General features: G+C 44.6%; 1 protein-coding gene across 5 annotated transcripts; it reads right to left on the reverse strand.

Moving 5' to 3' along the window:
* Positions 1 to 551: 551 nt before the first annotated feature.
* Positions 552 to 20,822, reverse strand: LOC104058938 (cystine/glutamate transporter). 5 transcript variants are annotated; one of them, XM_054056084.1, is made up of 15 exons: positions 20,572 to 20,822; positions 20,276 to 20,317; positions 19,530 to 19,648; positions 17,347 to 17,612; positions 15,756 to 15,882; positions 14,037 to 14,152; positions 13,229 to 13,354; positions 10,737 to 10,836; positions 10,598 to 10,642; positions 10,287 to 10,410; positions 9,871 to 9,974; positions 7,926 to 8,022; positions 7,076 to 7,225; positions 4,020 to 4,194; positions 552 to 3,115 (listed from the first exon to the last, which is right to left on the reverse strand). In XM_054056084.1, exons 4-15 carry the CDS (start codon positions 17,537 to 17,539, stop codon positions 3,051 to 3,053), a joined length of 1,422 nt encoding a protein of 473 aa, XP_053912059.1. In that variant the 5' UTR covers positions 17,540 to 17,612; positions 19,530 to 19,648; positions 20,276 to 20,317; positions 20,572 to 20,822; the 3' UTR covers positions 552 to 3,050. The 5 variants fall into 5 exon arrangements, with proteins under 5 accessions (XP_053912059.1, XP_053912058.1, XP_009558823.2 ...); XM_054056083.1 differs by having other exon boundaries at positions 17,347 to 19,648; XM_009560528.2 differs by lacking the exons at positions 20,276 to 20,317; positions 20,572 to 20,822 and adding an exon at positions 20,202 to 20,220 and having other exon boundaries at positions 17,347 to 19,648.
* Between the last annotated feature and the right edge of the window lie 4,827 nt (positions 20,823 to 25,649).

Below are 25,649 nucleotides of genomic sequence, written 5' to 3' on the forward strand. Positions count from 1 at the left end.
TGTTTTTCCCTGTGGAAAATTTCCAATCTGACCTCCAGCCTTTCAGTCTAAAAGGCTGACAGTGTTTCCCAGGAGAGCTCCGAAGCATAAAGCTTAATGACAGGTCAAGTGGTATTAACTACATAAACTTGTTCAGATGCAAGCAGTTAGGTTGGGGTTTTTTTGGTACTCAAATTACATTCTATTGAATTGCCCAGAACATTTTTATTTCCTGATGATCTAATCAAACCAGATCAGTAGTGGCCGAAACACATAAATCTCTGTTTGATTTTCTGGGAAGGCTGCACAGTGTGGAAAAAAAAAAAAAAAACCCCACACCCCATAAATGTGATTATGAAGTTGAACTTTATTTCTTCCTCATTTGTCCTTTTTTGACCTGGCTTTTGACCTCCCATATATTAATAGTATCTGGCGCTCAGCCCCACAGTTACACAACTTTTATGCTTCCCTGAGACTGATGAGATTTTTAGGATCAGGTCCCACAGGTTCATTTTTGCATACGTGAATTCTGTAGTGAAATGCTTTCCTGAACCGAAGCCAAGAGCTTCAGTAGGCACGAGATATCAGCTCTAGGAAAAACATTCTGGCTTAGTAGAAAATGTTTACATAGCTTTGCTAGAAACAGCATACCATCCTCTACAAAAACAAACAACTCACCACAAATTGGGAACTCGAGCTTACTGTAAACTGATACTTCTGAAGATCAATTTTTCATCACTTTTAATTGCAATGTCATCTTTGGAGCTGTTGAACCACTGATTTCTACTGTCAACATAATTATGGTACTATTATCTGTCTGTGTTTCCAACAACTGACACGTCTTTGAGCAGACAGCCTATATATAGCCCTGCAAGATCATTTTCCTGTACAGTCAGCAGAGGCGCCCAAGCATGTTTTCACAGCATATGTCAAATGATTTATGTGAAGAAACCATGGTCCAGCAGGTAGGATTACTCATTCCAGCAGAGAGAATTACTTATCCTTCCCCTCAGGAATTTCAGTTCTTGTTGCCTTTTTCTTAGCAGAGGAAACAGACAAAACCTTGATGTTTCACCCTTTCTGTGTGTTTACCTTCAGGCACACAGCAGCTTTCTTGCAATTCCAGACCACTCCAAGGCTTGGTGAATGACTGCTGCTGCTATGGTGTGGGCACACTCTCCTGTGCTCACAGAGGTCCTGCAGCACAGCACCAGGCTGACAGCACCTCATGCTTCTACCTCAAGATCTAGACAATCCCCCAAACCAGTACCTAACGGGATGGACTCAGGCTATGTTGGAGTGATGGGGTTCACCTGGTTCTGCTAGGTCTTCCACCCGTTGATTCCCACACTGGGACCCAGCCAAAGAGCACTGCAGAAAGGTGTGGCAAGGGGTTCAGCTTCAGCAAAGCCCAGTGCAAGTGGAAACCCACCTCCGCCTGGGAGCTGAGGAACATTTCCAGATGCCACTTCAAACTACACTATCATTAAAAGCCAGTACCCTCTGTAGTTTGTGGTGGTTTTTCCTAGTAAGTCTGGATTTCTTGTTGGACAATATCCACCAGCTTGTAAATTAAACTTGGGAGAAGAGGGGAGAAACGAGCTCTGCAACCATGCTGCTGTTCTCCCGGTTTAATTTAGCACAGGAATAGGAGGCAGCCATAACAAGAACAGTAATTCTCAATTGCTTTGGAAACAAAAAAAACAACTTATTTATTTCCAAATCTTGATGGTGAATATTACAAGTGTTGGTAGATTACATTTGGTCTGTAAATGGTACTTTGGTTTTACTCTAAGTACATAAATGCTTGTACAACAGATTAAAAAAAGCTGCATGTTCTGCTCTTCCTTTCTCCAGAGGTCACTAAAGGAGGCTCAGCATACTACTTCCCATCTATTCAGAAAAGATTAACAATTTAGTGATTGGAAATAGCTAATTGCTGTTTTATCTGAATATAACTTTGGCACATTAATAATGTAAACCAAAGTAATCCAGTAACAGAAATCTTTCTTATGTCAATACTTCAAACGACATTTATGTATCAATTCAGAAAGTCGTTTGCAGACTTAAAGCTCTGACACGTTGTCTTTCATGTGTTCTTACAGCACTAAAAGACACAGTTATTCAGGAATCTGCCCAGGTCTCTTTGGTGGTCTCAACTAACTAAAGCAGAAATTGTATTTCACTGGAGTTGGACCAAAATCTGAATTTTGATCTTCATTTGCAGAACAAGGTAAGGAGTAGGACGGGGAATCTGGGAAAGGGATCAGGATCTATTTTTTTATACTCTTGTTGATATTTAGCTGAGGTTTTTTTCCATGTATTTGTACATTTTCAAGTGTCATTTCAGGAAAATAAAACTCAAACTTGAAATATTATTTCAAAGTCAAATAAACTTATTCTGCTTATACAATGATCAAAGCAAAACATTCTGACCTTACTTTGGTAATATCTGAATTCCATAGAGTTTTCAAATACTTTCCCATTCACCAGAATATGCACTTTCTGATTATGAAGTTTTATTCCCTGCCCCCTCTTTTCCAGTTCATCTAGCTTATTTCTAATTTGTTCTCCCCACCCATTTACCTTCAAAATGCTTGTCCACAGCATGGCTACTACAACTCTTTGGTTTGAAACCTGCATTTGGCTTCCATGCATTGGATTTTAAGTTCTGCAACATGCTCCTTTTCTCTACTTGCCAAGTTAGGAAATTTAAAAGATTGTGTGTGTGTGTGTGTGTGTGTGTATACATACACACTGTTTCACTGAGGACTAGGCTAGACTGCAAAATTAAGGTCTTGGTTTCAAAGACACTCTGCAGGCAAAGCAAGCTCATTTCAGAGAACCAGATTGTTCTGCTAAAAAAAAGAAAAGGGCAGAAACAGATGTGACATGCTCATCCCAATCCTGACTGGCTAGCTTCGGAACACTTGCATCAAGGTTTTGGCTCAGGCTCATCCTCATTTGCAGTGATTAAAAGAGTAAGAGCATGGCCTGCTTTTGGTAGGATCAAAGGTAACAGAAATGGAGTAAGTAGATTTTATCTTCTCCTGTGAGTTCTGATGGGTTTCTCAGTAAGTCTTGACTTCTTGTTGGACTACTTCCAGCAGTAACTGTAGTTTGTGTGTAAGATAATCTGAAAGGGGAAAAAAAGGAAGAAAGTTTAATCCAGAGCAAATCTTGAGATACAGCTGAAAATCAGAGCATCAGCACTAATGGCTGGAGCACTTATGTTAGCAGATCACTGTATCTGTTTCCTTTCTCGGTGTATATTTTCTTCTATTCATGGGTTACTGAAACACTTCAGCCCAACATCAAATCAAATGGAAACAAGTTTAATAACCAAAATTAGAAATTAAACTCAAAACTGGGGTCTAGTTTCTGAGTAAATCATTGTGTCACCAGGGCTACACACAAAGGAAATCTGTGCTAGACATTGCATGGAGTGGAGATATAACTCATTTACACATCCACATCTGTGCCCAAAACCACCCTGGCCTTCTCACCAAACAGCCCTCAGGCAGCACCATCTTCTCCTACCAGCCTTTCAGCAAATATATTTGTGCACAGTGTTACAGTGTCTGCCTGCCAGCCTTTCTCCATCCTAGCTCTTGATCTTGGTGCTCAGAGTCAGCCAAATTTGACTGAGAGGTGGTGTTTCCAAAGATATGATAAAGTTAACCAGAAACTGGGGCTGGGGTGTGAAAGTGACCCTCAGTGTTCCCCCCAACAGTAGATCTCAGCCCTGTCTTCTTTAAAACAAAGCATCAAGGCTGGTTTATCAGTTTATTCACAAGTCAGGCAGAAAACCCGTGCGTGGCTGCTTGCCAGCTGTAGAACAGCCTACCCTTCATCTCTTCAGCTGCAGAGGCTGTGTCTTGGGAAAGCCATTGAAGCAGTATCAGGGGTCAGATTTAGGTTTCATTAGGTCTGTTGGTCATGGGACCATTTGTGTTAGAGATGAGCCACAGGAACAAACTGACATTCCCGCTCCTGAGTGTCTTTACATCCACGAGACTGAAACTCAAACACATACTTACAGAATGGTCTACAGCAACGATTTGACATTTGCCTGTGGATTATAAGGTAGTAGACTGGAAAGCCACTTAAAACCATGGTGCATCCGATGCTAATGTTCACAGGGTCTGAGTAGAAAGACATTGCCACAGTGAAGAGGCAGATGATGGTAAAAGAGACAGGAACAAACAAGGGAACCTAGGGAAAAGACCACGGATGACTCTTAGGCAAAACTGGTGGCTGTAGCAAATCAGCCTGCATGTGTGCCTGCACACACTGTATTTATTTCTCCAGCTTAAAGAAGATGAGAAAAATCATATAGCTGTCCTGTCCACTGTTTCTGTTTCTGCATAGAACAAAAGTTGACTCGTACCACCCTTGGAGCCAAGTGTGTCCTGAGAGGTGCATACCTTCCTCCTAATGTAAGTGTCACCTCACAATCCACTGCTCTCTGAAAGTACTGCTCCTGTTCATGCACATGCACACGTGCCTACCTGCTGGCTGGGTCAACTGCTGGTGGAAAATCTAGAGCCAAGAGTAGAAGGGGTGCTCTGAGTAAAACTGTTCTTTGGTTACAACACTGGTGTGACTCATTTTTACCTGTCTCCAGCTTGGCTGAGACTTATAGTAGCTGAAACAGGATAAATCAGGCTTCCTATCTCCATAGCACCTCCAATAAGAACATGAGTTTCAATGGCACCCTGATGAAAAACCAAAGCAGCTGTCAGTGCTTCAGCTTTACTTTCACTCAGTTCATCTGGGTTTTTTTTTTGGAAACTAAATAGGAAGACTGCAATAAATAATAAAACTGTGAAATATTCCCTTAGTCTTTGGATCCAACCTCGGCCAAGTTACTCCTTGCCATAACTGACAGAATGAAGGAGCTGCTGGCCTCACTTAGCTTGACCATCTCTTTTCCAGTGAAGATCCTATAGAGATCCTAATTTGGACACTGACCATGCCAAGCTGGAAAGTATAGTTGCTTTAGCAATGGCAGCCAGCCAGCCACCAAACTTTTGTGCTCTTGCTGTCTTTCCATCTGGAGCATCCACTGCCAACATCTCATATATGCATGCACTCATGCCGCACATCTGCTTGAGAACTATGTGATAGGACTGCTTCCTCCTCTTACCGGTGTTTTCTTACCGGTTTTGCCTCAAAATTGTATAGGGTAGGAGAAGGACCAGGACAATCCCATGTACTTTGCAGTGTGTTCTCTGCAAGCTGGTGGCAGAGGCGAGCTCTCTCTGGCCACTAGAGTGCAGCACATGCCCACACCACCTGCTCGCAGCCCTGTCTTCTTGCAGCTATTTATAACAGGTCTTCGGGTTTGAAGTGGTTATGAAAACTAGGGAGAGGGGAAAAAAACATAAACCAAACTGACCAAAAACCCAGCATTTCTCTCCCTCACTTAATCTGCCTTTAGGGACTGTTAAAAACCTAAATCTCTAAATCAAAATGGGGCAAAGTCTCAGCGGCTAAAAACGTCACCGGTGATATTGACTAATAAACTTCTCCCAGGAAGCTTGGTTTAAAAGAAAAAGACAATACTCATTTAAAATATGTTTCTGGGTGAGTACATGAGTGCAACCAGCAAACAGCCGGGAAGCTTCAAGGTCTCTGCTAAAAACGCGGTTTCCTAGAAAGACCAAGAAGAAAACTTACTCCAAGCTATGCATCAGGTGTTGCAGAGTTTGGGGAGGAGCCCTGGGAACCACGGGAAGCATTTCTGTCCCCTAAGCTTCTCCCTGATCTGCTGCCCAATCCCTGTGGCCTCAAAGGTCTCTTCCCCAGGAGCTGGCTGGAGGCACCCTGCAGACATGACGGACCAGAGACAGGAACAAACTGTGCACGTTTCAAACAGTGCACCCCAGCCAAAAGTCTTCCACACATTATCCAGCAGTGGAAAAGGGGCTCTGAGTGCAAGAAAACTGCCACAGCACAAAACTCCGATTTCCCCCTCTGACATGAGGAGACGGACTTGTCCCCAGCAGTGAGAAAGGCCACTGGAGGAGCCCAGGTGGAAACTAGGGAAAGGCATGAGAGGACAAGTCATCCTCCAGCTTCCTCTTGAGTAGGGGGAATTGAAACCCCTTGCTTCCCTCCTTCCCTTTGCCCACTTTTCATGCCTCTCACTGCTCATGACCACCAGTCTGAACATGCTAGATCTTTGCAGATGCATATGCAGGGCAGTGCCTGCACAACAAATCCTGCACTCTCCTCCAAACTTGTGCCACCAGCAATCAGGAAAACAATGGATGCAACACCATCACTGGTTGGAAACCAGCATGGGAGAAGTCTGGACACAGCCTTTGTCAGGCAGCTCCTCAAACCCCATTGAACACCTGGGTGGTTGATACAATGGGCTGCCCACAAAGGTCACGCATGGCTGGAAACTCACAAAGCTGCTCTCCTCTCTCTCCCTGGAGCAAGAAGAAAGCTCCCTGTCTACCAGGGCACACTCTACACTGGCTGTTATCTTTTGTTAGCTGACTGCTGAACAAAATGCTTTGTTCTATGCATGCCCACACTGTGTATGTCCTGAGGGCCTGCAGCAGTAACAGTTGCACATGAGCTCCTTTGCACTGTACAATATTCTTCTGCCAGCAGATGATTCCCCTTAAGTCAGGTTTGCTCCCAGGATCCCTGCGACCACACTCTTTTCCCCCAAGTCTGGCACTCTCCTGCTTCTCAGCTAGAGATGAGACTTACCTTCCACTAAAACAGCATCCAGGCAAGGGTCCCTCCTTTCAGCCCATGGGAGATGAGAGTGGGAAATGCCTTCTGCACACCTCCCAATTCCCAGCCTGAAATGTTGTCCCCTGGAGCAGGCTGCCATTTTATAGATGCGATTGGTGACACTAAGTAGAACTGACTTTGTAGGATTTACCACATCTGGCTGTTCGAGCACACTGGACGATTCCAGGAGCTCCCCACATGTCTTATTAAGCAACAGGGATTGAGACCCCTTAGAGCCTAAATGTAGCCATGGCCATGTAATGCCCAAATTAGTAGCAAATAAGAGAGAAAATTTACCAGCCTGTATATTCCTGGCTGTTAGATACATGCCGTACATTACCTTGAAAGGGCTGTGCAGTTCTGGGTGACGGTAGCGATGGACAATGAGCCCGAGGGTGGCTAATCCTATGAAGAGCCATCGGGAAAAGCTGAAGAAGTTCAACAGATGGTAGATATCTCCGATACACACCATGGCAGTAACCAAAGGAAACTGAGCATTGTGAAGATGAAATACAGTAATTAAAGCCTTATTACAGTCCTCAGACTAGAAAGGGTAATACGGATCACTTCCTCCAGCCCCCCTGCAGTCATAGGCAGCTACTTCACAGCCCCAACATTTCAGAGGTCAGAGAGCTTTACAAAACAGTGTCACAGACTGAAGGCAAAAGGCCTAAATGCACTATTATCACATGCTACAGAAAGGAGCAAACCTTTCAAGATCAACAGCATCTTTGATGCTTTATGTCCTAGGCAGGGCAATTAAAACACACAGCCAGTACAAAAGCTACCTTCAAAGAGGCCTGCCAAGTTTTTGGCAGGTCAGCCAAGCTGCAAGAAGCATTGCAGCACAGTTAGGATGGAGCAGGACCATTGCCAATAAAACCCAAACCAAACCGCGAACACTTCTGCAAATGTTCATTGCCCGCATTTCCACCACATCTGGGAATTTTAGTTTGCCAAAGAGCCAAAGCCTGGCAGAGGTGTTTTCATAGGACAATATCAAGCAGCAACTGTGACAGATGGTAGGGACAGTACTTTAAAAAGGTGTCCAAGACCATAAGGCAGGGACTTTGAGGTAGTGGGTTCTTTATTTTTCAGAGGCTGACTTAGCATCTCAACACCCTTTAAAACTCCTCAGCTTCTCCAGGCTTTGCAAGAAAAGGGCATGTCACACAGCCAAATCTCCTTACCATTAACATGACAGCAGGAAGGGGTGTATGCCTTCGAATGTGGATCATGGAGAAGAGAGGAGGCCACTGTCCTTCCCTGGAGGCCACAAACAGAGTCCTGGGAAGAGACAGGGAGTCCTATGCATTAACATCCCACATTCATACTAAAAATGAGAAGATCAGTCGCTGGACTGACCTGAGGCTGCAGGGCACTCCCCCCAATCCCTTGAGCAGAAGTTTGCTGTTCAAGGCCACAGTTCCTCCTTTAGCCACACCTCCTCCTTTAGCCACACTTTTGGGACATTTGGAAGAAAAACTAAATGTTGAGTTCCCATTGCTGTCCCAAAGACAGTTAGTTCAACTCAGTGCAGAGTCCACCAGCGGGACCACTTGCAGCATCCCCTTAGGTGGCTCATTAGCAGTGACCTTTGGGCAAATCCAAAATGACAATGAATGAGTTCAGGCTGGAAAGAGAAGCAAGAAAGTTTCCTGCTATCAGAGAAGGGGTTAATCTTTCCAGCAGGAAGTGGAGAGGTCGCAAACTTAAATTCTTTATGAAGGAGACTGGTGAAAAGGTGAATCCCTTATGAATGAGCATTGTCAGTCCTGATGCCTATATTTTTATACATATATGTACGAATAAATATACATATTATATATATATATATAAAGGGGTATTTCCTCAAATAATAGAGGATTTTCAACCCTCAGACCAGTTGTGGGAAAATAGATCTGAGTGTACAGCCGACAGGCCAGCTACACACAAGACCAACTACAAAATGACAGCAGAGCATGCCTTGCCTCCATCCCTTCTTTGACTCATGAAAGGGCAATTAGGGAGAAGGAATTGCATCCAATTTTATAAATTAAATATCCACAAACAAATCATGCCAGAGCATCAGCTGGGCTGGAGCAGGGCCCAAAGCAGCTGGGGCATGAATGTAAAACTGGTTTTATTGCCGTCTCTGTATTTTTGCAGGAGTGTGGCTGGCCACCAGCCAGAGAGGCCCCTTTGCTGTTTATATGGCCTTTCTGCAGTGATTATGTTAATGGTGCCAGGATGGGTGAGAGAAAGGCGATAGGGACAGGCAGAACCTCTGTGCTGTCTGGGGACTTCTCGTCCTCAAAGAAAAACAGTATTTAGAGGAGCTAGCGGAGAGGATTCTCCACACTTGTATTTAATACAGGACTTTAGGGTAGGGGATCAAATAACTCATTAGCTTTCACACTATGAAACATCCTTTTTGTATCAACTGATTTTTCCTTTTGCAATCAAAGCTGTGAAACAGAACCGGCTCCAGAGAATTTGCTCAGCTCCTTGGGACCAGTACAATATGCTTCTCTGAGTTCTGTTCTCCAGTTCCAAGGCTGCCATAAGGACATGCAGTGTAACAGTCAGTGAAGCTAGCAAGATAATTTTTCCATGGAACAAAGCTTTTCTTATTTTCACAAGATTTGTTGAGCCTCGACTATTGCTTTAGGAATAGCCCATCCCCAATAACATTTTGCTGACTTCAAAGCAAAGTCCTAGAAGGGAGAGTTTGCCTTTGGCCAGAGATCCTCACAACAGAGGGACCCTGTGCCCTGCAACAGAGCAGCTGGGATAAAGCAGTAAAAGAAGGCTCGGTCTCACTGAGCAGCTGCCAACATCAACAAAGCCTCTAGTTCCCTAGAAACATTGACATTTCACTTTAAACTGAAGATTTAAACTGAAGGGTGGGGAGAGAAGATAAAAATCTTTGTAACCAATACTAAATATCAAAATCTGGATCCAGCCAGAAATAGGAAGGGTAGACTCTTAGCCAACAAGGATCAACCTGTAGTTGACATATTGGGAGTCAAAGGACTTATATTTCCCCACAAGAGTGGCTAAAATGTCATCACATGGATGGGTAGTAGCACAGGTCACTAGTGCTGCCCTACAATTCAGTAAGCTAAAAGAGTAATAAATTCTTAAGGACATTACCTTGAAAATGTGAATATTCCTCCATTCATGGTTCCAAAGCAGGACAGTGCAACAAGGACAGGAACCACTGAGATCAGGCTTTTAAAGGCTCGCTGTACAAAGCTCTGGAGGAGAACAAGCGTGACTTTAGGAACTTGGGGTGATCTCTAGATGATATCAGACTCAAAAGAAAACTGCCTCTGTTGAATGAGTAAAATATAACTCATAAGTCGTGCTTTTTCTACTGTCATCTTCAGGTTCTTTCTCATTATCTTTTAGGCAAGACTAGAAGAAATCACTAGAAGGAATAATCCAGAGAAATGACAAAGCAATATAGCATTTGTTAGGAAACCCAGCTCCTATATACATGCCATGACCACCCCTTCAGTATTAGCTGACCACACCAAGGAAAGATAATGGTGGTGAGGACAACTCACCACAGCCACAGCAGGAGAAGCCAGAACATCTTGTTTTCCCAGGACTGTGTAATAAGAGACATTGGTGAGCATATATCCCACAATTACCGTGATCACAGACACGATGACAGCCAGGGGGATATTTCTATGAGAAAGGGGAAGAGACACACACAAAGAACAAGTTCTTATCCCTTGTTATGCACAGTGTTGCTGCAGATTGAGGCTGGCATCGTTTAGGTGAGCCCACAAACTTATTTCCTCCTATACTGCATTTGGGAAAGTTATGGTACCCCAGAAGCTGGGAACCCAAGATGACTTCTTCCCAGCCTTACCGTTCAGGTCTGACTAACTCTTCCCGCACAAAGCTGGTCTGAAACCTGCATGGTGGGAAGAGACAGAGAGAGAGTTTGAGCCAGGTATCAGACTGGACAGCAGTCCGCTGCCCATGAAGCACCACCCCATCGCACCTACCAGCCTGAATACGCGAACATGCCTGCATAAAAAGCCAGGGGCAGCTTATCCAAAACCAGTGATTGTCTGTCAAAAGCATCCTGGAAGTTTTCAGTGTGCCCTGCAGAAGAGAGAAACAATAGACATGGAACAGGGAAATGTCAGAGATGGGCTTCAATGCCCCTTGTACCTCTGGCCCAGACCTGGGAAGAGTGTTTGTGACTACCTTGGAGCCAGGTATTCAGATTTGTTTCATTGCTTTAGTTTGCCATGCTGTGTTGATGCATTTACTTCACTAACAGGGACAGAACAAATCTGTCCCTCATCCAGCTATGGGAGACATTTCAGGAAGGGGACCAGTGGCAGCTGGTCCTGTTTCATACAGATCTTGCTGTGGGAACAGGAGACTGCAGAGGCGAGAGAGTCCAAATTGTTCCGTCCTTTCTCTAGGCCCAAAATTAATTCACTGTGTTGATCCCCCTCTTCCACTCCAGCCCCCTAAGCAGCTGGATGCACGCTCCTCTTTGATGTGGTGCAGCCAGCGAGGCGGATAATTCAGCTCTCGCTGTGCTCCCCACTGCTCCTGCTGTCAGAGCACTGACCCCAGCCCCACGCCGGCCGGAGCATGGGAACTGGGACGGAGGAGGGAGCAGAGCTTGCTAGCCTGGTCTCCTGCTTCAGGCAGGCTCTTCACCCACCACCTCTGCCAGCCACCTTGGCTTGTCTGCGGGAGGAAGAATTAAGGACACAGAAGACATTGCAAAAGAAATTTTAAAAAGCAGAGGTGGCTTGGATAGAGATCTCATTTTACCAACTCCTCAATTTTCCTAAAAGTTTCTCTACTTGAAATAACAACAACAACAACATAAAAACGAAGCAAGAACGACAGCAAAAATCAAAGTCAGGAGTTTGCATGTGAACCATATTTTATCAAACTTCAAAAAAAGTAAGGAAAGGACAAACACTTAATGGCCTCTCATTCAAAGGAAGACCAATAAGAACATAGTCAAAAGGAGCTGCATTTCTAACATTTTCATATCTGAGTGGCCCACCACGTGTATATTCATTTCTCCACATCAAAGTCTCTTTAAAAGTACAAGGTGCAGATCTTGCCTAGTTGGGCTTTGCCAGGAAAGGTTTGAAATAGCACAGAGCACATGGAGAAAGTCAGGCCACTTCTATGGAAGTACCTTTGTAAGGAGGTCTATAATGACAGTTGGGCATTTGGATTTGAAATACTGGCCCAGCAAGACTAACATAAAATTGAACAAAAAGGAAGGTAAATGCAGAGGAAAGGACAAGTGTATAACCAAACAAAAGTAGAACAAGGCACGAGAAAATCAGGCAAAATTATTTAAAAGCACAAATCAGATTTTTAAGCTCAAAAAGAAACCAGGTCCAAAAGAAAATAGATTTGAAAAAAAAGGATATCAAAATATGGCAGTGGGCCCATCAGGGTAGTCTTTTTATGCTCTAAAATGATTGCTGATAAGTGATGGTGCATAAAAAAGATTTATTGTCTGCAATACATTAATGAGTGATTTACAGTCCCCCATGAGTCACATTAAATACAAGCTGTCATATTGGGGTCTCTTGGAAAATACCCCCTCCAGATGTCACCAGCACTTATCCTTCTCATCAGAGGATAGGTGCCAGGGCTCCAGATTGTCATTTGAAGGCATTCCTAACAATAATTGCCTGAGACTTCTAGCTGCAGGGCAGTCCTTTAGTTCACAAATGCTGCCAGCCGGAGAGGATTTTTGCATGTTCAAAGGAGCCAGCACCAGACATCAGAAAGAAACACAAATAGAAGCCTACTTTTCTCTGCAGAAGAAGGTAATAGCATAAGGAAGAGAACAAGCTTCTTCCTTTAAGTGGGAATGCCTTGGGCTTTTCTATAAATTGAGGCTTGGATTAAAGCCAATACTCTTGTATATACTGCTAGGGTTTTTTCCCCACTCTGGATGTGAGCGTGCAGTCCTGCATGAGTCTATTTTAAGTTTACCAAGTTACTGCCCATCTCAGTTAGGAGGAGAAAAACATTAGTGTAAACCACAGACAGGTTAGAGATGCAGTCACCGGGGCTCAGCTGAGGACTGGTAACTCATTATACAGCTGTGATTGGGCCAGTTCAGCACAGGATGCTATCACACCCCCTTGATGTCCACCAAATTTGTGCTACTTTGGAAGGATTTTGAGCCACACTGAAAGCAGGCAAGTCTGACACCAAAGAAAGACTGTCCACAGGGGAAGATTCACACAGCCTCGGGCACTGAGGGAAGACTCAGTTTTGGAGAAAATACGTCTGAGCTGGATGCATCAGATGAGGGGCAATTACATAGTTTTATGCCAGTTAGCCCAGTCTCAGCTCCCAGCTAGTTCACATCCAGCACATAGCCAGAGAAAGCTCCTGCCAGCTAAACGAGTGCCACATTTATCACCATGGACCAATAAAAGCTGTGATAGTCAGGCTTGTTGAGCACCCTCCCTCAGCCACACAACAGCACACCTACCCTGGGCCAGCAGCATCATCCCTGGCACGATGATGAGTGCAAGAGCCAGGAGTTTGACAATGGAGAGAGCCGTCTGCAGCCGGGCACTCCAAGTGACACTCCAGGAATTGAGGGTAAGGACAGTGTCTGGGGAGGAAATCAAACTGTACATAGTTATACACTGTACACAGGAGATCACAACTTACCCCATGCTCAACACATGCAGGAAAAAAATGCAGCAGCGCTCCCTGCTCTAGGAACTTCAGGGAGAAGCCTGCATCTTCACAAAGAGGATGCTCGGGGTGAGAGATGTCCAAAATTATTACAGGTCTAGCGTAGATTATAGCATTTGAAGAGGGAGTTGAGTCATGCTCCTAAGAGCATAAAGGAGGCTGGTTTCTGTCAGGTGATCCCTGCCTGCCTGGGAAGGAAGGTTTGAGGTTTGCGGGAATGTCTCAGCAGCCCCCTTCACAGTGGTTCCTGTGCCAGCTCACACCAGCCTGGATCAGGCAGGACAGCTTCATGGGCTAGGTGTGCCAGGCAAAGAGTTCAAAAGCCCTCAAATCAAGCAGCATCTGTACAGTTGTACATGAACTGTTTCTACCCCCATACTTCAGACAGTTCCCTGACCTAAGGCTCCAGCTGGTCAACAGGGAGACCCCTTCTGGGAGAATAAAGTGGTCCCAAATGAGTACCCTGAATCAGGAATTTATGGGTGGCTGAGGGAGCCCCAATCCCACAGTTACCCCAGAAGATAAGTACTTTAAGTACCCCTGCTCTGGGGCACAGTGGCTTCAAGATTGGCAGTCCCATGAAAGTTAGTACTTACAGTACCCCAGGAGAGACACAAGTTTCACGGCTGGAACAGGGGCTGCACAGGGGGCGAAAAACGGCTCCAGCATGTAGCGTCCAAATGCCAGAGAAACCACAGCGCTGTTGGCAGGCCTGCGGAGGGGGAACCAAGCACAAACTGTAGTCTGCAGACAGACAAAAATGGCATGATGAAGAACAATACTTGGGGGGGACAAGAGGGGAGGTTTCCCCACGCAGCTTAATCCTGCTCTCCCATGCCAATGGTGAGTTCCCATAGGGTCTTCTTCATAGGTTTTCTCAGCAATGGATTACAATCACATGCTGCAAGATTTATTCCCTACTTGAAAGCAAAAGTTGAGATTAATCATACTGAGCAATGCAGTGTGGTTCATGTGTCCCGCTTCATCTCAGTTTACATGAAGGATGTAGGTTATTGTGAGGGGAAGACTTTCCTCTTAAAGTTAAAGAAGAAGAAATTTACAATACTCTAAAATATTCACAGAATCACAGCATCACTAGGTTGGAAAAGACCTCCAGGATCATCGAGTCCAACCATTGCTATCAACCACTAAACCATGTCCCTGAGCATCTCACCCACCCGCCCTTTAAATACCTCCAGGGATGGGGACTCTAACACCTCCCCGGGCAGCCTGTTCCAGCACTCAATGACCCTTTCTCTGAATTTTTTTTTCTGATGTCCAGCCTGAACCTCCCCTGGCAGAGCTTGAGGCCATTCCCCCCTTGTCCTGTCCCCTGACATCTGTGAGAAGAGGCCAGCTCCCACCTGTCTACAACCTCCTTTCAGGTAGTTGCACAGAACAATGAGGTCTCCCCTCAGCCTCCTCTTCTCAAGGCTAAACAACCCCAGCTCTCTCAGCCACTCCTTGTAAGACTTGTTCTCCAGCCCCTTCACCAGCTTTGTTGTTCTTCTCTGGACACGCTCCAGAGCCTCAACATCCTTATTATAGCGAGGTGCCTCACCAGTGCCGAGTACAGGGGCAGAATCACCTCCCTGGACCTGCTGGTCACGCCATTTCTGATCCAAGCCAAGATGCCATTGGCCTTCTTGGCCACCTGGGCACACTGCTGGCTCATGTTCAGTCGGCTGTCAACCAACATCCCCTGGTCCTTCTCCTCCAGGCAGCTATCCAGCCACTCTTCCCCTAGTCTATAGCACTCCATAGGGTTGTTGTGCCCCAAGTGCAGGACCCGGCATTTGGCCTTGTTAAACCTCACACCATTGGTCTCAGCCCAGCGGTCCAGCCTGTTCAGATCCCTCTGAAGAGCCTCCCTACCCTCAAGCAGATCGACACTTCCTCCCAGCTTAGTGTCGTCCTCAAACTTACTTAGGGTGCATTCGATCACCTCATCCATATTATTTAACTTGAAGCTAAGTCAAAAACTTGTCTCCATGGGACAATCTGAAGAAGGTTCAGAATGAAAACAGAAGGTCTAAAATAAATCTGACATCTATTGTCAGTCTCTGGAAAATACCATAGCTGTTGTACACACTAAGTATCAAGGGAGAAGAGAGAGATCATTCACGTACAGATCACATTGAACATGTGTAACTATTTAACTACTAAGCCTTTTCCTTTTATTACTGAAAATTGTTAGAAGTTTTTCGGATTGTTTCTACTCTTTATTTACAAAATGCTAAGACTGCCATCTGGCACTGTAACTTAGGTTCATCATCACAGCATCCAGCAAAAGGTAAACAAACAAACTCTCTTACCTGATAGCAAAAAATTCTGCCCACAGGAATAAGAAACCTGGCAGAGGTCCCAGTGTCTCCAAAATGTAGATATAATGTCCTCCAGATTTGGTGATTCTTGTCCCAAGCTCTGCATAACACAAGGCACCTGAAAAAGTTCAGGTAGAAATGAACTGAAAATTCCATGGATTTTCTCTTTCCTGTATGACTCTTCAGGGACTGAATGAATCTGTTTAAAATAAGTAGCAAATTAGAGGAAGAAGCAGGTGTTTGGCAGAACCACTCTTTTCCCTGGTTTTGTGTTGTACGGTGTTTTGAAGTAAGTTCACTTCTCTATCAGAATGAAAGAATTTCTCTGTTTTCTGGATAATGATTACAACTTTTCCATGGAAGTTATGTGGAAAGGTGTGTGAAAGAAATTTTGCATGGAACCTCTTTTTCAAAGAGGTTTCCTTTGTAAAACATCCTGGAGGTTTGCACTCTCTTGCTTCTCTTCACAGTTATACCAGCATAACACTGCTTCCAAGGCAGTTACAGCAGCTCAGTCGACAAGTTGTGGCTGAACAGGTTGTTGCAACAGTGGTTTTGATCACAGATCATGTTCCCGTGTCCTTATCTAGCGTCTTCACATAAATCCCTTCATCCAAAGACACCAGAGGACTTTGAAGGGCATCTCCTCTGAGAGGGAAGAATGCCACTGGAGGAGGACACAGCTCTAACAGTGTAGACCAAGGGAAGCATTGACATGAAAGGCTCTCTTGGTCTGTTCTCATCTTGCAGCTCTCCTAACACCACCTTCAAAGCATTTCTGTGATTGTCCTTTTGTACAGTTAATGAAGGAAACTAAAAGGCATACATCTTGTAATTTGTAACTTTAACACCTATGTTATTTGGAAAAAAAAAAAAAAATAAACTGTCCTCAAAAAGTCAACCCTTTGTGAGAAAAGACTGGTATTAAATGCCAGAAACTGAACCATGGGTAACATGCAGAAAGCAGGCCTGAAATCATCTGTTACATCTCCTTGCCCCAAGGCAGCATCCAGACATATCCAAACCATTTCTGACAGACATCCACCTCCGCATCCCCAGCTGGTGGACACCCTGCAGCTCTCCAGGCGATCTGCACTAGTGTTTCTCTGTCTTCACTGACAGAAAGGGGATCCCCTACGGCCCGTTAAGACTGTCACTTCTTGACCTTTGTACAGTGTCTTTGCAAAGCACCACAAAGACTTTGTATTTGCAAGTGCCTTTTAGATGCCTCCATCTCTCTTCCACCTTAGAGGCTGAATCCCCACATCTTCTCCCACCTTTCCTGGCAGAGACTATGGTATCTCCACCTGCAGTTATTGTCACTCCTTTGCCCTGAACTCACATGTGATTTCATACCCACAGACCATAAGTGCTGGGATCATTTTAGCCACCTCAGGGGGTATAATTTGAATTAAAGATCCCTGGTGACCCCTCCCCGGTCTTGTTAAACCTTTGTTTCTGTTGCAATAGGAACAGCAAAATTTCGGTCTATTCTACTCCCAACTTTTTATACATAAAATGTGCTGGTTCGTTCCCATTCCAGCTGGTTAAGCAAAAGTTGACAAAGCTCACCAAGACTCACCAAACATTGAGAGGAGCCCACAGGCAAACCAGACAACCAGAGAGAAACCCACGCTGCCGGAGTTTTTCAGTACTCCTTTTGGGGAGATAAAGATGCCACTGCCAACCATGCTGCCGATGAGGAGTGAAAAAGCCCTCAGCAAAGTTATCTTTTTCCTCAGAAAGACAGCCTCATCTTTCTTGTCTTTCCCCATGGCTCTTCTTCTAATCACAGGGGAAGCTCATGCATTCAGGAGCTACTGCCTCGCAAGTGTCCTCAAGGTTCACCTGTAAGACAAGAAAAGAGTTAGGGATTCAGGGGTCTTCTTTTCTGGACAAGATTTTTTGCGGAAGCCTATCAAGATTATTTGAGTCTATTCTTTTCAGCTGCTGGATGCACCACCCAGACTCCAGGTGCATATAACACACTGTCATATCCCACATCAGTACAGCTCCTGAGAGGGACTGTTAGTGTTTTCTGCCTCTTCTGCCACGGAACAAAAAGCATTACAAGATGCTTCAGGATATGATGTTCAAATGCAGCTTTGATGCCCAGACTGGAACTGGCCAGGTTAAGGTTAATTTAATGGGACATAATTTGAGTGAACATTGGTATCCAGCATGCTGGCACAAAGCAGATTTCAAGTTGCAAACCTACTCACCTAGACCTTGAGGTTAAAATAAAAATTAAATATTTTTGAGGAGGAAAGAGTTCTCCTAACAGAGGGAAAAGGATGATTTGAATTTATTTAACTTCCTATCCATCCTTGTTGAATGAACAAATCCCGGTTTTCTCACCAGAGTTTCTTAATAAACTGTCAAGCCTGTTTGTTATCAGAGTACTGAAGAGTCAAGAACAAGTACTGTTTACAATTGTAAGACAGAGGATAGTCATTAATATCAAATATGTCATTTCTTCTATTAATATAAAAACCTTCTCAGTAACAACAGCAGGAGTGAAGAGTTTTTCCTAGAAAAGAGGGAACTTCATACCCTCTGGAAGTCACACAAGCTGATCTAGATCCAGTTCTCTCACCCCACAGTAACCTTTTAATTCACTGCCTTGTCTCTCCAGTCTCTCTCAGTTTTAGGCTGGCACCTTAACCAAGAAACTCACCTTCTGTTTAGGTAGGTAAGATGAATTCACATTAGTTAATACAGTCCACTTTGCTGCTGCAAACCTGTTTGTAGTTTTCCTAACAGCATGGTAGACATTTTACACTGCTAATTAACCATGGCAGAGCAGACACGACAGGTCCGGAGTGAGAGTCTGGCTCCTGTTCCTCCTCCTGCCACACATCTCCTCCAATGCTCAAGTGCACAGCTTTAGTGGCTTTTTCATTATTCTAACGTGGTGAATTGCAGGTAGAGGGAATATTTGCCCTTGCCCTGTGGCTTTATACTATTACAAAGCCGCACTGTACACAAACCCATGTTTTATGGATTTCTTAAATTATTTAATGATTGCAGTGGCGTGTCCAAGAGCAGGCAGTGGTCACCCTTAGAAGCAGACCTAAGCAGCCTGAAGTTATTTCTTGATAGTCTGTATTTTCCAGGCAATGACATAAATATCCTCATAACTTTGAGGGAACAATTCTTGTTACCACTCACCCACGACACCTCTGTGTATACCCTTCTAGACTAAAGGCTTTTCTCCCCCATCCCAGCTATTCTCCCACCTGGAAAACAGCAGGAAGAAGCAGGAGTTATCACTTTCTCTACACACATATGAATAGCACATGTAAAAAGTCCTCTCTCCTGCCAGCAGCATTAGCTGATTTCTCTGAGATCGCGCCAAGCCTGCACAAGCATCTTCTCAATCAAATCAGCCAAGTTTAGTTATTAAACCTCTAATGAGTCCCAGAGGACTTCTTAAGGCTCAGATGAGTCACATCAGCCTCATCTGGTCCCACAGAGCCACTCCTTGGAGTCCCAAAGCCTGGAGACAACAGATCCAGAGTGGCAGGGAAAGACTCCTAGGAGCTTCCTGATCCATCAGCTGCAGTTCCCTCGGATGCTAATTAATTAGCTTACGTGAAATACTGATATCATCTGGTATTTCTCAGCTGAGAGGGGAAGCACAGAGCATCCGTTTGCAACAGTGAAACACAGAGGGCTCATCGAATTGAAACCAAACTGAAGAGAGATGTTTTGTGCAACGGTATGTCTAAAATGCTATTGTAAGATAATTAAAAGGGCACTTATCTGTTTGGCTGGGGTTTAGACAAAGCAGGTGCATTTACAATCCATCTGACTTGTTTCTTGCTGGCATCCCGAAGCAATAAACGACAGCGGCTCTTTGCAGGCTCTGAAATTACACAAAGCTGGGGGGAGGAACAAAAAAAAAGGAGAGATCAAATCAAATTTACAGACCAGGTTAATGATCCAAAGTAAATACCAAACTCCATACTTCTGTCCACATGCTTCTTTTTTTATACTACTGCCATGCAAAAGTATTTGCAGATAAAACAGTCCAGTAAATCTCATAAACATGAAATCTATCAGGATTTGTTCCAGAAGCTGTTGAAGGAGGGGGTGGAGGGGAAGAAACAGTAACAGAAAGCTGTTGAGTAGCACTTCAAAGAGACACCTAGCAGAGCCCACAGCCTGGAGAAACCATTCCTGCCTGCTCTGCTTTCTAGCTACGGTTCCAGCACCAGGCACATTAAAATGCAGAGATGTTAATCCTTGTGGCAATGCTTAAGAATATTCACAATGTGCTTAGCACAAAGGGAACACACAAAGCAACTTTTTGTTCACCCTTTTGACTTAAAGAACAGGCTCAAATCCTTCCCCTTCAGAAATGCGGTACCTTTGCATAAGATGACCAGCCAGCAGGACTGGAGAAAAACAAACCCATTTCACAACTTTTCACACCTGCTGGATCTTTACTCCTTTGCTCGTCATCTTCACTGATTTTCTTTCTTTTAATTTTTAGCTGTTAATCTTACCTTACAGGCACAGGATCGTGGATGGAGATGAAGGAGACAAGCCTAAAAGGAAAATCATATTTGTTATTCCTAGTAGTGTCTAGAGGCCTCAGCTGAGAGCAGGACCCATCGTTAGCAGCGCAGGCAGAGTAGATGTTACTCTGCTGAAAAGCTATTAGTGCAGACAAGCAAGTTCGAAAAAGCAGAGGCGGGAGAAAGCATCGTTCTCAGCTGGGAACTGAGACCTAGAGCAACAAGTGAGCTTCCTCCTCCTATCGCATAGGAAGCAGGTGGCATCCCTGGGAAAGAGATCATACCTTCAGTGTCCCAGTTCAATGACTTATCCCCTCAAAAAAACCACAGCTACTAGGGAATACTCCTAACTGTTTACAGCTGTATTTTCTTTTCGTGGGCCTCAATCAATACAATACAGCCAAGAGCAGCTTAACCTCTTCCTTTTCATACTGCACAAGATGCAGGCATCAAACTGTTCTCTGCAGTCCCTCTATTTTATTTTTTTTACAAGTGCCAAAAAACGTCACTCCAATTCAATGTCTACCACAGGGCTCAGGATCCAACTAAATAAAATCAGCAGTGAATGGGAGCTTTTTTATTCATGCATGAAAGTAGCATAAATAAGTTTTAATGAGACTCATGGTGGTCTGTTCTGGGAACTCAATCAGCAAATCTATTTAGGAGACCTGAGAGATGTTTGTTTATAGACCAAAATGGACACAAAAAAAACAGACTGAAAAGACAAGACATGCAGCTCAACTTCTTTTCAGCTTTCTACAGCTGGTTTACCACCCTGGATAAAAAAATGAAGGGGACAGTAGTTAATAAATCAGACTCGGGCTAGCAGCCCAAGATGTAGTAATAAATCCAGGGTGATTGCCTTAGTTGTAAATGTAAGAATCATTTCCACTGGCTCCTCTTTCTGCAGAGTTTCACAGGTTCAGTCTTGTGAGTTGTCTATCGAAAGGACTGCCATTTCCTAACATTTCTTCCTTTTTATTGTTTTTTAAGCCTTGACAGCAAAATGGTTCTTGGCTCAGGTCACGCTTACCACTCTTATAATCTCATTTAGGCATTTCCACTTGTCCTTTGCACAAAAATGACTTCTCCTGGAAAACAGACTTGATGTGTTGAGTCTGGACCTCTTGATGATGTGATGATGACCTTTTACTTGAGAACCTAGAAGTGCTGAATACACTTTGGACTAAACTGAGTCTGGTTTTCAAGCAGCAAAATTGCTGTTGCTTTTAGAATATTCTCCTACTGGGATTTATGTCCTACACCAAGTTTAAAATTCTTCATCATGACCAATCTGCCAAAGCAGCTGCTACAAGTGGAGATACTTTAATAATAGTAGTACTGATTCATTTTGACAAGATGTACAGAGCATATGATGTCATCTCACTTTTCTAAGCATCCAAGTGTAACTCTCCAGCCAACTGCCACAATAAACTCACATTGCTGTGCATGCAGAACTGATTTTCCACGAAAGCTGTGCAGGAACTGTTGTTGGAATTGGCTGTTCCATGAACATTTCTTCCTCTCATGTTGCCAATGACATGCAAAACACAAATATGGGAGAGATACACACCTGATCAAAACAGATTCAGACTCTTCTTTTACAGCTATTAAAGACTGTCAGAAAGGTGCACCAGCATCCCTATGAAATGAATTAACATGATTCCCCTTTCTTGCCAGGAGGAGAATGGAATACCCCTTGCCTCTCTGCTAATTATATCAAAAGGACCCAACTGAGCAGTGCCCAGAGGACCAGGCATTCAGGCATATAAATCCGAGGAATAAAAAACACTTAACGGGGAGACTGTCTTACATAGTAGTACTTCCCGGGGCCAGCATCTTGGCTCTATAATATCTCTTGTGGGGCATAATGTAAGGAACTGTCCTTAGGGCTTTGTTCTTCTGTGGACATGGCTCCAAGTAGCAAGCTGTTTTCACTCTCCAGATCAGACCTCCTCCCTGGAACAAGACAATTTGTCCTATTTGAAACTGTTTTCTTAGCTGTGTAAGACAGAACACAAACAAATATAAATCTAAACGTGTCGAGCAGAAGACACCCAACAGAGAAGTCTAATACTGTAGCAAAGTACAGCCAAAATTTCCCCAAATGAGAATTCCTCTTAACCAATTCAAATAATAAAAAATCCCATAATAGAACAACATTCCCCCTCTTCCCAGCAATTTGTCACTCTGCATCAGTGTCACGGATTGAGGGTGCCTGCCTTTGACATGGAGCTGGGCAGTCTCACAGCCCACAATCCTTGCTCTTGCAGAAGAAATTCCTCCATGAACCAGGATTTTGTTTTACCTCTTGCCTTGGCTGAGAGCTATATAAGGTAGTGCTTCTTAGCCACTGCTTGGAGATTTATCAGAAACAAGTTTAACAACTTCAAGCCACTCTCTGGAGAATACAGTTCCTCATCATGGTGCTACATTGTCACCCATCCCTGGGATGTGCACCTTCAGCAAGTTTGTGGATGACACCAAGCTGAGTGGTGCAGTTGCCACACCAGAAGGATGGGAGATCATCCGGAGGGACCCTGACAGACTGGAGAAGTGGGCATCTGAGAACCTCATGAGGCTCAACAACGCCAAGTATAAGGTCCTGCACCTGATGGTGCATGGGCAATCCCCATTTTCAGTACATGATGGAAGATGATGTGATTGAGAGCGACCCTCCAGAGAAGGACTTAGGCGTGCTGTTCGATGAGAAGCTCAACATGAGCCAGCAATGTGCACTCAGCCCAGAAGGCCAACGGTGTCCTGGGCTGCATCAAAAGAAGCATGGCCAGCAGGGAGAGAGAGGGGATTCTGCCACTCTATTCCTCTCTTGTGAGACCTCATCTGGAATACCGTGTCCAGTTCTGGAATCCTCAACGTAAGAAGGATATAGAGCCATTGGAACGGGTCCAGAGGAGGGCTGCAAAGATGATCAGAGGACTGGAGCACCTCCCATACGAGGACAGGCTGAGAGAGTTGGGCTTGTTCAGCCTGGAGAAGAGAAGGCTCGGAGGAGATCTTATACCTACCTTCCAGTACCCGAAGGGGGCCTACAGGAAAGCTGGAGAGGGGCTATTTGTAAAGGCTTGTGGGGGTAGGATGAGGGGGAAAGGGTATAAACTGGAGAGAGGCAGATTTAAACTGGACATTAGGAAGAATTTCTTCACCGTGAGAGTGGTGAGACACTGGCACAGGTTTCCCAGGGAAGCTGTGGATACTCCATCCCTGGAGGTGTTCAAGGCCAGGTTGGATGGGGCCTTTGGCAGCCTGATCTAGGGGGAGGTGTCTCTGCCTGTGGCAGGGAGGTCAGAACTAGATGATCTTTAACATCCCTTCCAGCCCTAACTATTCTATGATTCTATGTCGGTTTGTGGAGCTGCTATGGTGGGGGCTTTATCAAGCCAAATATAACCATTAATATAAGGCAAATGCCACCATCACCCAGAATCACCTGGTGCATTTGCTTTTGAGAAGTAAACTTATCCCAAAGCCTTTACAGAAATGTTCTGCAAGAACAAGAATTTTCTTGAATGGAGGGAAATGCCAGTATGGCCATACTTACCGCTAGCTTTCCTCACAAAGAAGAAATTCTCCGCTAATGCAAGCTATTTTATCCTGCCATGGAGACAGCTTTTTCCAGGTGAAAACATTTCTTGGTGCAGAGGAAACCCTCGTCTGCATCTGCTGTTGGCAGATGTTGGGCCCCATCTGATGGGGGTTCCTGATCCATGCCTGCTTTAACCATCTGGAACTGAATCCTTTCAGAGCTGACTGTAGCAATAAAACTCATCTTTCTGTATTGCCTCACGTATTACTCTAGCTTCTCCCCTAATCTCACTGCAACACTGTTGATTTATCACCCGAAGGCTTCCAGCTCCCCTAAGGCTTGACCAAAGCGCCTGGCTTTGTTCCTTCTCTTCCTGCCTTCAGGGAATTAAAAAGAAAATTTAAATGTTATAAAAAGCACCCCTTCACACCTGCATTAGGCACTCACTCTGATTACGACTCACCGTCTACATGTCTGTCTAATTCATAGCTAATCCTCAGTGGTTTGTGCTAAATACCTACTCCAGCACCTGACTCACGTGCAGCCGTGAACATAGCTCAGGGTGGGAGGGGCTCTTTCCTTTTGGCCTCTCTGCTAAGCTGTTACTCATTTATTAAACACAAGCCAAATATACAATTATGCTGGAGGGAACATGTTTCCTTGTTAACCTCTTTCTGGCTCTTATCCAGAATTTCTCAGGCTATGAGGATTTATATTGTATTACACAATATTTCAGATTAACTGCTCACCATTCCCCGTGCCTCTGATATAGGGAAAGGGGGCAAGGAGGTTTTCATCTTACCAGAACCACTACCTCATCCCTCATGAGACAATACAGGAATGCACTTTCAGAGTTTCTGGTGGCCCATCCCAAGCAACAGGGGGCAATGCCTTGTAAAAAGATAGCAAACCCTCTGGCCAGAAGGAAAAAGGGGCTTATGCTCATCCCTGCCAGCACTTACAGGGCCTTCCTAGCCCAGCCGGAGGTATGGGCTGTGCTGGTAGCTCTCAGAGATGGATTTTGGTAGGGCATGGGTGTGGGACAACGTCTGGTTAAGGGTGGCAGTTACTGGAGGGGAGGGGACTGTGCTCCATGCAGGTTGCGCAGAGCTCTAACCCCTGGTCTGAAAGGACTATCTCCAGTTGTGTACACAAATCCCTAACAGGTCCTGTTCTGTGCCTGCAGTGAAGCAGAAACACATCATTATGTCTCCTGGTTTAGAAGAGTTACAGGAATGAACATCTGGCACTGGATTCCCCAAGCTCTCACTAGCTGCAGCCCATTTTACCTGCAGCAGACCCTGAAGTTCAAAGACATAGCAGAAATATCTGCTGAGAGACCATAAGGCTCCTGATCACAAGGAAGAGTCTTACCCAAACAACTGCATCTACAGACCTTGCAGTCTGGTGTCGTTTGGTACTATTTCATCACAGAGACAAGTGAGCAGCCCATGCCAGCTTTCCCAGAGCCTGAAGGATGGCACCAGAAACTAACCAAAAATCTAACTCGCATGTTTTTTCAGGTAACATACAGGTCACCCCCCATTTTCATTTGTTTTTAATGAGAATCAGATTCTTGGAATAGGTCTGTCAACAAAACCAGATCAACATGCTTACTGGGAAGGTTAAGTCAACACAAGGGCATGTTTATTCAATTTTAGTGTAAGTACAGTCATAGAAGTATTCACTGGGAAGGACTTTGGGAAGCCTCTGGTCCTGCCTCCCATATGAGCAGGACTGTTACCAATACTAGATCAGACCAGCCACGGCTCTGTCTAGACAAATCTTAAAACTCCTGAATGTCAGAGAGTCTTT

This window comes from Cuculus canorus, chromosome 1, assembly GCF_017976375.1.
Source record: "Cuculus canorus isolate bCucCan1 chromosome 1, bCucCan1.pri, whole genome shotgun sequence".
Lineage (NCBI taxonomy): Eukaryota > Metazoa > Chordata > Aves > Cuculiformes > Cuculidae > Cuculus > Cuculus canorus.